Source organism: Larus michahellis, chromosome 2 (assembly GCF_964199755.1).
Source record: "Larus michahellis chromosome 2, bLarMic1.1, whole genome shotgun sequence".
NCBI classification, from domain to species: domain Eukaryota; kingdom Metazoa; phylum Chordata; class Aves; order Charadriiformes; family Laridae; genus Larus; species Larus michahellis.
The window spans coordinates 145,927,603-145,941,872 of record NC_133897.1 but is presented as its reverse complement, the minus strand read 5'-3'; the positions used below and the strand labels follow the sequence as shown (position 1 = coordinate 145,941,872).

General features: G+C 36.1%; 1 protein-coding gene across 6 annotated transcripts in view; it reads right to left on the bottom strand.

The window, feature by feature from the left end:
* The window catches only part of VPS13B (vacuolar protein sorting 13 homolog B), a 479,916-nt gene that overhangs the window by 154,409 nt on the left and 311,237 nt on the right, over nucleotides 1–14,270 (bottom strand). For all 6 annotated transcript variants that reach the window (XM_074577514.1, XM_074577516.1, XM_074577511.1 and 3 more), the window contains 3 exons: nucleotides 13,466–13,669; nucleotides 4,199–4,325; nucleotides 2,353–2,496 (listed from right to left, as the gene is read on the bottom strand). In XM_074577514.1, the coding sequence (XP_074433615.1) occupies nucleotides 2,353–2,496; nucleotides 4,199–4,325; nucleotides 13,466–13,669 (475 nt within the window). The remainder of the gene's footprint in view (nucleotides 1–2,352; nucleotides 2,497–4,198; nucleotides 4,326–13,465; nucleotides 13,670–14,270) is intronic.

The window sequence follows — 14,270 nt, the reverse complement described above, 5'->3', positions numbered from 1 at the left end:
ATCCTCAAATGCTATGAACCCAAAGCTCTAAATCTGCAAAGCAAATAGGCACTGTGGGAAAAAAAACATCTTAAAGCTGTTTTCTATGAATCATCTTGCTGAACAAGATGGTGTTGAATGAAAATGCAAGAGAAACAATGCAGCAGGGGAAAGAGAGCACAGGTTCTGTGTATCACTAGGATCTGCGTAACAGCCTAGACAATTTGCAGTACTTTAGGAAAGCCTTTGGAGGATGGATAACTTCGGGTCAATTTTTCTCTTAAAATATCAGACAGAATATATCCAAAGGTGTTTAAGGAATTGGCCAGTGCCACTGCTGGGATTCTCCTTATCTTATGTGAAAAGACACGTTGTTGGTGAGTCTTTGATGTCTGGAAAATAGTAAATGTCATGCCCATCTTCAAAAAGAGCAACGAGGAAGATCCAGGGAACCTAGAGAAATTATGTTTTGATTCTTGCAATGAAATAATTAGCAGGTGTGAAGGATGAATAGCCATGTGCAGGCTCCAGACTTCATTCATTGAGATGAAAACAGCAGCATACCAGTATACAATGTGTATTTATGTTTCTCTCTGCTGACTAAAGTAGAAACAGGAGGATAATAGTAAGTGTGCATATATTAGAGGGTGCGGTAGCTTCATATGGGCACATGAGACTACAAAAGACTGAAGAAAGAAATGGACAAAAAGTAACCAAGTATTGGATTTTACATTTTCAGTATAGTGAATCAAGACATAGTTCTAAAACTTATTAATAAGACCACCACCACCTTGAATCAGAAATCCTCCTATTACTCATTACAGGAGACCTCAACATGCAAGGGAGATATCAATGAAGAACAAATTGGTATCTTGGGATGTAGTCAACAAAAAGTTTTCTGAAATTATGTAGTAAATTGCTTTTAAGTTTGTACAATCCACATCAGTCATGCAGCACTTCTGCACAGCACCAACTCAAAATTAAAACTCTTGGCACCCATTCAAATCTTCTGATTCTGTCCATTCCACTGACAATGGGAAAACAGTACTCCACAAATTATTTATTGAAGATATTCCCAATATATACTTATTCATAATGTTCATCTCCAAAAGAGGCCCTGTGTCTACAAAGTATCCAAGAAAAAGAAAGATACACTGCATTTCTTGTCTACGTCTTTCACGTTTCAATATAGTAATGAAACAATGCCCTTATTTCCCTCTATCCTTGGGAAGGGATAAAAGGTGGAGGGGATGACGTGATGCCTGGATTAGCAGGATACAAACAACTTCTGGGGTTTTGACAGGGTGAGGAGAGAAGAATATAAGTAGTTTGGCTGCTCTAGAGCGTTCTCCACTTCCATCCAAACTCACATGCATGCTGAATCTGCGAGATTCAGAAAAGGAAGGAGAAAAGTTTCTTCAGCTCTCCCATTAGCTAGATTCTTGGAAAGGAAAAGTTGCTTGTGTCTTGTTCTTTAACTCTCTCCCTAACTCTTGTTCTTATTTGTGAAGATGTCTCAATGACTTCAACAACCATTCCAGTGGAATTTGTATCTTGTCACATATCAACTTCTACAGTCTTTAAAAGACGCTGTCAGCCTGACTAGATTCCTGATTTTGAAGATAGGAAATACATATTTTTTTCTTACAGCAAAGTTTTCACTTTCTTTTCTCCTAACTTTTTTTGTATCAGCCCACAAGTTTAATAATTAAAACTTAAAAGTCTGTCACAGTTAGTGACTGGCCTTTAATGCAAACTGAGGTATCAACTTGCAGAAATAAAGAATGACAAATTCAAGAGATAGTAGCTGAACACTGTAAAATTCCGGAAAAAAAGGAAAGATTAGTTGTTGCGAAGACAATGGACCATTCATGATGCACCCACCACCTTTCTTACTGAAGAAGTATGAGAATATTCAGAGGTGGATTGAATCTTAGGGACCTGAGTGAAGATAGTTAATGTGAATAGTGCTTACCAGGCACAGTGAAAATTTTATAGTTTACTGACTTTAGTGAAGCACACAGTATAGTATGTGAACTCATAAGAAGATGCCAAAGCTTCAATAAAAGTTAAAATTAAATACCAAATAACCTGAAAAAACTACTTCAAAATTTATTTCCTTCATTGTTTACATAATTCTCCTTGTACACAAGATACTGCACAATCACCTTAGTCTAATTTACTGAATAATATTCTTGCTAAAATAACACATCCTATTGTTAGAACAAAATCAGAATGCATTTTAAAGCTGACCAAAAAGCAATAATAATACATGTATTTCATTTACCTATATAATTTTATCTAGATGATGCAAACACCTGATCAGAGTTACGGTACTCTAAAAAAAACATCTGCAAAACAGGGAAAACCTACCTCAGTGGTGCTACTAGAAGGTTCCAGTCCAACCATATTGGCTTGTATCAGCTGCTGAAGAAGTTGTACTTGAGCAACATTAAGGAAGAAATCCAGGTTTGTTGTCACATTCACTTCCAAAGAATGACCACACACCAGAATTTCCTGTAGAGAAATTAAAGGAAAATACTAGATAACAGCTACTGGGGAATTTTCAGCTTCTATCGAACTGGATTGTGATTCTCTGGTGTAGTCAATGCTTCAACATTGTATGTAGTGTTAATTAGGTCTTCCTAGGAGGAAGTGGTGTCTCAGCCTTCTAAAAAAGGATGTGGCTTATTCTTTGCTTTGCGTGCAACAGCATAACTATTAAAACAGATTTTGCAAGAAAAGCATCTCGTGTGTAAGGTCTTGTTTCCATCTCTTGGTAGTATCAAACAGTGGACTGTCATATTTTGTTTTCTTTTTCCTGGCAAGGAATACAATTCTCCTTTCCTTCCAAGAAAAGGATGTACTTTTTTTTTTTTTTTAAAACATAAACTCAACTTGATTTCTAATGAAATTATGTGTTGGAACTCACTGATAACCAACCTAATTGATTTCTTTTTGCCTGTAAACCATTGTTAATACCTTGGCAAAGCTAGCTGGATGGCCAGTGTTTTACTGGTATTACCTAGCACAAAAAAAGCTCTTCACCGCTGCTGGCAAGCAATAAAGAGATGAAAACTAGAACCAATGCAGAAGGGTTGCTTAATAAGTAGAAATACTGCCCGTTCTCATGAGAAGGTTGCACAATGTTCAAGATCTTCACAATCTAAACTAGACCTCTCCCTTAATCAGTCAATGTCACCCAGGGAACAGATAACAGGAACGTATGCACAGAAAACACTGCAATTCTTGAACATGAGCATTAGCAAAGCTCAGAGATTTTTTTTTTAAATTGAGTAACTTCTATGCATTCTAGCCACCCCCTAAGCTTTCTACTTCTTTTTTACATTAAATAGTTTTCCATCTGACCTTGTTATAATGCTTTACACAAAATATGAAGTTGTCAATTTTTCCTTTGTATATCCATTAGCCATTATTTTCCAACAATCTACACCTATTGTACATTGTACACACATCTAATACCCTTTATGCTCCTGTACCAGTTTTACTCTTCCCAGGAGGCAGCTGTTATGAGAAATACTCCTTGTGAGCTGACAAAAACTTTCTGATATTTCCCCTACATAAAACATTTTAAATTCTTGAGCTACAAACTAATGCCAAACAGGGAGACAATACCTTTTGTGTGTAACATTCTTCACAGACTAATCATTAACAAGCTAATCCACAGACTGGTAAAAGTGATTGTTAAATCTGTAATACCTTGAAGTACCCACAGTAATGGTTGCGGAGTGGATGCTTTGTGGAAATTTGTGGGCTTGGAAATCTGACTACAAGAACTCGGCTCAACTTTCTTCTTATAGATAGTGTATAGATTGCATTTTCAAGCTGCTTTATGAGAAGCTTGTGAATACAATGTTTTGTAATGTTGTAGTATAGCACCTCTTCTCAACACCTTTCCATCACAAATATTTTAAAAATATTGCTGGAAATCATTAAAGAATTCCTATTCTCTGAATTGCAAACAGGCTTATCTACCTCTGGACAGCCTGCCTGCCTTTAATATCAAATGCTACACACAAATTCTTTCTCCAGCAGAGAAAGAGAATTTCAGCTAGTGATTAAGACTTCCCCCCCACCCCCCCAGTGGGCGATCTCTGTATTTGAAAACACCCGGACACTTAAAATAGTGGAACAGTAAACTATTAAGATTATCAACATATTAAAAGTGATGCTGTTTCTGTTCACATTTTGTACTAACCTCTGTGTGCAAATTCTCTGCAGCATCAATTTTTGTAAAAATAATTGCAGGAGCTGCAGTTATTCGAACTGTGAAATCTGTTAAAATTGGAGTTAAAATTGCTCTCCTCTCCTGATGACGCCTTATGCTAAAAAAAAAAAAAAAGGAAAAAAAAAGAAAAAAAGCAGAGATTAAATCACATCATAAATTGTTGAGTGGCAAAAACTCATATTCTTCTTTACATCCAGCACGTAGCACAAAACTGCTCCAATACTAGTTTGGCATATGACTGCTACCTCAGTAAGCATTAAATATCATCATTATCCATCATGTTATTTACAGTCCTAAAGGCAGACTTCTACCTTAATTTCTCAGAAAAAGTATATCTAAATATTTGACTCTTCAACCCATTTCCAGGTAGACAAGTTTGACATTTGTGATTGCTTCTACTGTTTAATGAACTACAGAAAACCATTTGAACAAAGATACAAACTTTATTAACAGTATTTTTCAAACTTACCTGTGGATGCCCTTCACTTTATGATAGCTGTCCTGAAGCCTGCATAATATTTCAATTCATACGTTAAAACTCTTTGGTGAAAAAATTCTGTACACAAACCAATAACTGACATAAAAATGAAAACCATGAAAAATTAAACTAGCAAACCCCATGAAACTCTAGGGCTCGTACATTAAATTTCTAATAACTATTGCCGAAGATGTTTAAAATGCCTTGAAAGCAGAGGGGTGTCAGACTTCCTCCACTCCTCCTGTCACTGGTTGTTCTTAGTTGGTAGTTTTTCATCTAAATATCAGGGTTTGCTTGCCAAGAATATTTGTGCCATTAAACTTGAAAATTACATTTGTTTTCCAGCTGGGTGTTTTTTGCCTTTTTTTTTTCCCCTCTAACAAAATACTAAGCCTAGAGGCACAACCCTGTTGTATTTGGATCACTAATAGCTTATGACAACACATTCCAAATAGCCAGAATCTTCTGGGTCAGGTCAAATAAACTACTGCCACAAAATGCCATCTGAGAGCCTCTGATCAGTGAAAAAAAATATGTAATGAGATCAAGATGGTACTCAGCCCCTAAAAGAGGATACAGTTTAAATTCTTGGGAGAACCCTTCCATCAAGATGCTTTTTTCAAAATTCTTTTTACCTGTCATCATGTATAGAAATGCTAGATACCTGCATTTCACCAAGGAGAACTCTAAAAAAAATCAACAAGAAGTTGGATCAAGGTAAATTTTCCTATACTTACAAAATAAAAAATTATGAACTGTGAAACTATGTGAGTTAAAAGTATACACTAAGTTATGCAACTATCTATCAGGACATAAAAGACAGAACTACACAACCATATAAAAGAAGAGAATAGATCTATGCAGGACTCTTCAGATATATCTGCATGCCAGTTAGGTATCTGAAGGGGGCCTACAAGAAAGCCAAAGAGAGACTTTTTACATAGTGATAAGATGAGGGGTAATGGCTTCAAACTGGAAGAAGGCAGATTTAGATTAGATATTAGGAAAAAAATCTTCACTATGAGGGTGGTGAGGCACTGGAACAGGTTGCCCAGAGCAGCTGTGAATGCCCCATCCCTGGAAGTGTTCAAGGCCAGGCTGGATGGGGCTTTGAGCAACTTGGTCTAGTGGGAGGTGTCCCTGCCCATGGCAGAGAGCTTGGAACTAGATAAGCTTTAGAGGTCCCTTCCAACCTAAACCATTCTATGATTCTGTGATCTCGCCATCTCCAGTAATCGAGATGTGGCAGTTCAGACATCATCATAAATTGCACAAGTGAGCCATTAAGTGAGAACATTAACTTTGCCATTAGACAATAAGCCCTTACCGTCAGCTAGTTATCCATGTTGACATCATTAAACAATATGGTTATATGCCTGTCTATGCAGAAATCTCTGGAAAGCATATGGAATAGGTAATTAAATCTCTTGATTAAGAATAGGTATTGAGATATATAGTCTAGTAAATGTACTGGTTCTGAAATGCATTCTGTTGAAAAGTATGCAGTCTCAAATGCTGATGGTTTGTAGTCCAAGAGTTAGGCCGAAAAGAAATTAAATAGATATCATAACATGACTGTAATTCAGTCAAGTTCAAAAGATTCAAAATCCATAGATTTACTGCTCAGACTATTTTGATTTTGATGCTTCAGATTCTACTAACTATTTGCTAATGTCCTCAAAACATGTAGAAAGCATGGCGATCTATAAGGAAATATAAACTGTCAGATGCAGGCAGGCCTTAAAGCTTTTAAATTTACTTAGGACAACAGTATACAGAAGTTGACAGCAGATGCTACAAGACCACAGAGCTAGTATTTACTGAGCACGAGTCTAATAAACTTTTGCTTCAAATGATCTCCATAAACACTGCTGAGCAGGCTGCACACTACTGTAAGTAGTATGCAGTATGCTTAGGAGCAAGCCAGGTAGCGATCGTGAGAAAACTACCATCTTACATACAAAGATTTAACATTTTGGTCAGCTGTAGCTCTGCTGGTCTGTGAGGATGGTTTTTAAAGCAAGATTAGTCTAATTAGATCTCCAAATTAGAAAGAAGACCTGTTAGTGGTTAGTGTACATCTTTAACTGAGAAAATGGTCTTAGATTTTGCCAGATCTACAAATGCCTCTCTCCCTGCCATCACCTTCATTTTAAATTTAAACCAGATGGCTTTCTACCCAATTTCTATTTCGCCTTCACAATAGGATGAGAAAGAAATGCCTTTGTTTCTGAGGAAAATGAAAGAGCTAAATAGTAGAACAAGTCTATGAAAAAACACACAGCTGTATATTAGAACACTTCCACTTGAAGGGGCATAAAACTGCTAGTAAGTATGATTCTAATGTATGAAACAGAGCTCCAAAGGCAAGTTATTTGTTGACCCCAAACTCACAACCAGTTCTCTTCAATTGTTGTTCAAATTATCTTTCAGTTTATACATATTCCCATTTCTTAATTTTCAAATGTTATTCCAGTAGATACCCAGCACAATGCAGCTTTAAGGACTTTTTTGGTAATACAGATTGATTGCTGATTTTTTACAATTTTATTTTAAAATCATCCTTATGTGGTATCCCTGTCCTGCTCTCGTTACTACTTTCTGCATTTCTAGTTGGTGAATTTGAACCTCAGCCAAATCAAGTATTAGCAAAATAATTGTAAGTACAAACAGAAGGCAAACAGAGCACAGTAAATAATGACGGGAGAGGATATGAGAAAGAGCACAAAAGGAACAAAGAAACAAATTCCACTTTGAATTATTAAGTCTTCCACACTGCACCTAAGTGCACCGTTAACTTAACACAGGTGTACGCCACATGAGCTTATGAAAAAACTTGATTGTGAAGAGCGTAATGATGGCTCTATGTCTGCAGCACATTCATTCCATGGTTCATTTATGCATCTGTTATATATTTGTCTTGGAAAAAAAAAGGAAAAGCTAGTACTTTTAGAGATGTTAAAGCAGTTGATCATCTACACTTAAAAGTACAGCACATCTGAAAGACCATATGCTAACGCAAAGAAACAAGGCAGCAAAGCATTCGTGAGAAGGCCTGAAGGTGCCTTTTACTCAGTGCTGACTTTGGGCTGTACCTGCACGATAATATGAGTTCTGGTTACGGACCACAGATCCACATTGTAAGAGCAATGGACAAAAATGGTCTCTGTTCTCAAAGGCTTACAATTTAAGTATAAAAAAAAACATACCCACACGCAAACAGGGAAGTAAAAGGGAACAACTAAGAGCACTGTAGGTAATGATATCCATACAGTGGCAACCTGAAAGCTGTCGTATGAGTTTTTATATTACGGTATAGTAGAAATGAATTTTTTTGGAAGGATTTGAAAAAAGACATTGCAATAACTTTGTGAATGTTCACAGGAAATGCCTTCATAAGATATAGGTTAGCCTAGGAGCGAGCAAGAAAGCGCTGTTTCGAAAATTCAATGCCACAGCCCTGGTAACTGGTATGATGAGATCTGATGAGCAGTGAATGTAGATGTGTCAAAGCAAATGAAAGAAGACACATAAGTGGAAATGGACAGACACAGAAGTCTAGAAGTACCTTGAAAGCAAAGACATATCTAGTGATTAATATGACAAAAAATGTTGTGGGAAGAAAAAAAAAGTGAAAAACAAGATTTTGCAATCAAAGCAACAATATTTCATTACATCAAATCAAACCATCAGTATTTGATGATATCCACTCAGAAGCACGCTGAATTTGTATGAGGAGGAGGAAGGACTGCCAAAGAGATGATGTTCCACTTATCAAGGAGGTGTGAAGATGTGAGACTGGATAAGCTGTGAAAATGCACAGGGACTATAATTTGGATGCTTCATGTGGAAAAAACTAAATGAAACAAACAGAAAATACTGGCCAAAGCTAGTATAACATAGATAGCTAATGTAACACAGCTAGCTAAAACATAATGTAAGTGTGAAACTTGGCAATGTTTGCCTTATTTTTAATTAATTTTTTTTTCTTAATAATACCTTACAGGATCTAGAGTTTGAGCCTTTATATACTCAGGGAGAAACTCATATACATTCAATACATGAATGACAACCAAGAGCTCATTTATGTCGCGTAAGTTTACTATCTACAGCGAGATGAATCCTCACAAAGAATTCTGTGACTTGAAAAAAGAAAAAAACAAGTATCAGCATGGAATAGGCCACATACTCTAATAGTGTTCTCCAGTAGCGCGAGGCACGCAAAACCAAAGACACTATGTTGGTTAGCATGCTAACTTAGGACTTATGAAAGATTTTTCTCTTGCAGGTTTCCCATGTAGTTGTATAAATCAATTAATGCCTTATTCACAGATGTATTAGGCTATCTAACTACTAACAATATCATCATGCCTCAGGCCTCCTTCTCCCAGCAGGCAGAACAGTTCATGTCCTGCCAGCTCTCTGAGGTGTTGCAAAGCACACTCTGAGTCAGTGAAATAGCATAGCAACACTTTGAGGCCTAATGACCAAAATTAGACAATGCACAAACATACACCATCTAGCTGTACAGAATGACTGTAATATAATTACGCCTTGGTAAAACTGATTTTCATCTTGTTAAGAATACCACACAACATTTCTTCGCTGTGGATTAATAAAGAAAATAACATACTCCATCTCACTGAGGACGGCTTTGTACAGTATGAAGACAAGCATGACCCCAGGTAAAATAAACACAGCAACTGAAATACAGGACTGAATACAAATATACTGCATTTTATTCCAAAAGATTCACAGGGAATGCCCCTACTTCCCTACACATGGATCTACTGATCACTTTTTTCTGGTCTTCCTTGTTAGAACTTGGCAAGCTGCACTTCAACTTTCAAAAAAAAGCATGAGAATGAAAACTATTCAAAGAACAATCTGCAGGAAACCTTTCTGAGGATCCTTGCAAAGCAAGAGTGGTATTTTGTTCAGTTTTGTACAACAGATCATTGGCTCCCTGACGTACTCAATGAGAGCCGCAGAGAGCTGTTCCAGATGGTGGTATGCCAAGGACAAAACTGTAATGCAGTATATTGCCACACTCAATTCATTACCACACAGAGAAGTAATGCTTTTAAGCTCAATTAATTATTTTTTTTTAAACAGAGTTTATTCAGGCTGCAGGAAGCAGAAGTTGCTGCTGGGAGCTGTAGAAGGATTTCACAGGGATGGGGGCGAGGCCTCAAGAGAGGATATATTTCTTTATTTCCTTCAAGGCTGTTGTTTTTTCCATTGAGAGGAGGGAGAGGGAGGAGGAGATCTGCAAGCTGAAAAAGCAGTTTTCAATCAAGAAAACTTCTTTTGGTTAAGTACTCCCAGTTCCCCACATGCTGTTTGGTAAAGGGAATAAATGTGGACAGGTTTCATTTGTACATAACCTTATTAGAACTGTCCGACTGTTTCCAGTATTCTTTTTATATATTACACCATTAGGGAGCTTTTTATAACATCTACAGTGAAGTATAAACATTTCATAATGGGAAGAGTTATGATCCCTGATCCTCAGTACAGCACAGCATTTGGATGTTTATTTCCAAGAGGGGGCATCCACCCTGCCAGAGTGCTCCAGTTCCCCCATTCTTCTTGGGGTGACCTGAGGAGGCCCAGAAGGCATCACACCAGCACTTCACAACAGCCCTCCTGAATAATTTTACACTAAACACTTGAAATATTCAACACTTAGTCTCAAAGCAAGGCTGCTTGCCTTCCAAATCATAATGTAAAAGTTTAAAAAAAATTCAAATCCATGAGATATTAAGTACTAGAAATATTGAACTCCAGAATAAACAGCAGGAAAATCTGAAGGATTTACTTTCTGTGTAAAGATTGTTAAAGCATTTAAATGATAAATTATGTCAAAAGCCTTGCAAATATTTGTTTCTATGATATCCATAAATCTTATATCTAGTTTTGGTTGGTTTTCTTGATTGGTTTTCATGCTAATTTTTTTTAAGACAAGACCAAATTTCAACTCAGTAGACTAAATTACAATATAATCTATTTCAGAACTTTTACAACTATTTAATTTATTTTAAAAAAATACAGTAATGTTTTTATAAATGGGAATAGAAAATGAATGGCTGGTATCTACGCTGAATATTTCTATAAAGTAACTGTATGAAATACTTGGACATAGGTTTGATTCTGTACTGCACCACATAGTACCTAAGAATTAAAAAATGAGGGAAATGGATCTCAAAAGTAATCTTAAAACCCAGTGAACATAATAAACCAGAACACTGGGTCTAAATGATAAGTAAAAACAAATAGAAGCATATTAAAACCAAACAAAGAAATGAACCCTAAAATAACTCAGTAAAAATAATTCATTATGTTCCAGGTTAAACATGTCTAAGAAACTTAAAGAATTAAAAAAGAAAACAGTATCACAAATAGGTCAAAGAATAAAACTTCTGTGGTAGTTGCAGGAAATCTTAAGATAAACTTCATCCTGAAAACACTAAGCACCATGTAAAACACCATGCAGCCACCCTCTTGGTGCATGCTGGAAATATCTCAGTGGATGGCAGAGTTCAATGCAGGTTCTTCCAGTTCGCAACACACCACTTTCACAGATCATAAAATAAACCCAGATGCAGCAAAACTGACTGCCAACTAAAAAGCAAAAATGCTAACATCCTGAAAAAGAACTGTAGTAAATGTGTAAAATTTTAAGTCAAAAGGACAAGAAAACACTCATACCAACTTTCTCTTTAAACAAAGTTAAGCTGGAATTAAAATACTGAATTGTATAACAGAAAGGAAATGCTAATGTATTTAATTACAACTGATCTAAATAAAAACCCAAGTAGAAGATTCATTCAAAAGCAACCTCAAAACAAACATATTTCTTTGTCAAATATATTCTAATAAAATTTTATTTTGGAAGTCTGCTGAGGAAAAGAAGAACGTCCAAGCAATTATTAAAAAAAGATAACTCGGAATATCTGTAATAGCTGCTTCCCTTATTCTTGTCTTGATAGCTTTTCAGGAATCCCACCAGATTTCCTATCCAAATCTATAACCACAAAGCTCAGACCAAAGTGTGCTGGCAATAGGATTTCAGTCACCAATGGGAAGGAAAAGGAAAGCCAATTCCTCAGGGGCTGTTTTTGCTGTGTTAGCTTAACTTGCAAATTGTCCGGCAGTCCTTTGGAGATTCACGTCATCTTATCTTTCAAGAAATGCCAGTGGCCCTGTGTTGTTTTGTGAGAAAGAACTTCACGGGCAACTTGCCCAACACCAAGGCCCAACTAGAAGGTCATACACATTTTTTCAATACTAAGACTCTAAAAGAAAAATTGTCTATGGAATTATATTAGTTAAAGAACAAAAATTGTTAAAAGACAGGAAAGAACCAGGTGATCTTATAAATGAAGAACAGATACTGTTACCGTGCTTAAATTTTTGCCTGTATTCCTGTCACTCCTTGTGGTTTTATCATTACTTTGGCTAGATTTGCTTTTCCTGCCCTCTATTTTTCAATGATAAACTGAATTTATTCTTGATCACAATTTTTTCCTGCACACACTCCTCCAGAAGGAGCTTATTTGCTCTCAGTCTTTCGTCAATTCATTACTTAGAAACCTCAGTCTACGGGCCATCCTCTTCTTGTAGCATCTTTTGCTACAGCTTGTCTCACTTTCAGAAAAACCTCTGAGAGGCTTCATCTCCCCTTTTTTTGAATATCAAACTAGCTATAGTTCAATTTTTATCTTCCCTTATGATTCTTCCTGTTTTTCTAGATCACTTTTTGGAACTCATCCCTCAATTCAGATAGGAATCTTAGGAACCATAAAATTATGCACACATTTCATAAAAATTGGAATTTTTCTGCATGAATTAGATATAAAGGACTTTTAAATGAAAATAATTAAATAAACGTGTGGGCAAACAGGCATCTTCTAGCAGAAATGCGTGTAAATCCATAAAATGACTTTTGAAAGCTTGATTTTGGCCATGAGACCTTATTCCTGTCACTTTGAAAAGAGACCTTTGACTGCTACACAGTCTATAAAAATTTAGTTTCAAACCACCTGTATGAATTTGTAAGTATAGAAAAGTACACTAAAACTAAAATAAGATTTTCAAATTTTCACAAATTACCAATTAACCACCCCATTTTATATGTGAAAACTTTAAAATTGAAAATACCATGCAAGTGTATGCATGCTTTATCTTTCAACTCTGTTTAACCAGAGGGCGGGGCTTTGCGTGCGCGTATCATACAATACACAATAAGGGAGACTCAGTGGAAATACCTCATTCTCAAAATTCATCTGGTTTTACTTACGGAAGTGCAAAAAAACAGCTCAGAACCAATAGGAAATGTTCTTCTTTATCCTTCTCTAACTTAGAAATATCTAAGCTGGTTTTACTCAAGCTTTGTAAAAAGACAAACAAAAGAAGTTTAAAAAAAAAAAAAAAAGAGAAAACCCCAAACCTCCCATTGCTTGTAGACCGAGAAGCTGAAGGCTGAGCCCTGGAGTTATTTTTATGGACATACAGTAAGCCACACAGAAAAGAGCTTATAATGGAACCAAAGGCACACAATAACTAGACAGCAACTAGAGTGTAACAATAATAGTAATACGCATTTCAAATGTATAATCCAAAACTCCATGTAAATATCCTTGTAATAGAAAGCAAAACCAATACAGAATTACTTGATTCTGATATACTGTGAATGATATCTGCAGCGCTTGTGCTATGTAATTCTAGAAAAGAATAAGTTAAAAAAAATTTCCTACCTACTGGCCATGTTCCATTCAAGCGCTGGATTTTGAGAATTTCTTTCACTCTCTGTCAAAACGCCTCCTTTTCCATTTTCCTTCTCTGGTTTCAACTGATTCCAATGAGCAGTACCAATGTTTATAGATTGAAGATCTACTTGATATTGTCTGTCTTCAACCTCTGATCCAGGGTCTCGAAGTATTCCTAGATTCAGTGCTCTCCTGCAATGCCAAAGGAAAAAGGAAAAGAAAAAAGAAAAAAAAGGAAAAGAAAAAAAGACAACAGCAACAAAGGTCAAAATCAGATCAATCGGGTATTGATTAAGATAAAAAATTAAGACAATTAAGATATTGAATTTTGCGATTCTTGACTACATCTAAGCATTATTGTAAGTCCAGATCTTCAGAAGTATCCAGCTGCCTCTTTCCTATGGAATTCAACGGGACATATGCAAATAAATATATTCCAAAATTTAGCCAGATCCACCAAAGTCAATATGAGATCAATCCATTGACTTCACTGCACTTTCAGTCGGCTTCATACGAGCAGCTTTATGGGGAAGCGGGACAAACTCATATCTGCTGAATAGGTAAAGGATGTCACGTTCACGTCCTCAAAAAGAACAGCTACATATCAGTATTATGAACTGCTTTATTGTGAGACAATTGTTCCACCGTTCAAATTTATCAAAGAATAAAACTTCGACAGAATGTTCCAAAATGCTGGTAAAACAATTCGATCTTTTTAACATGGAACTTCATTACAGTGCTTTGTTATTACAATTCTTCTGACAAGTGAGAAATAAGCATTTTTGAGTGAACC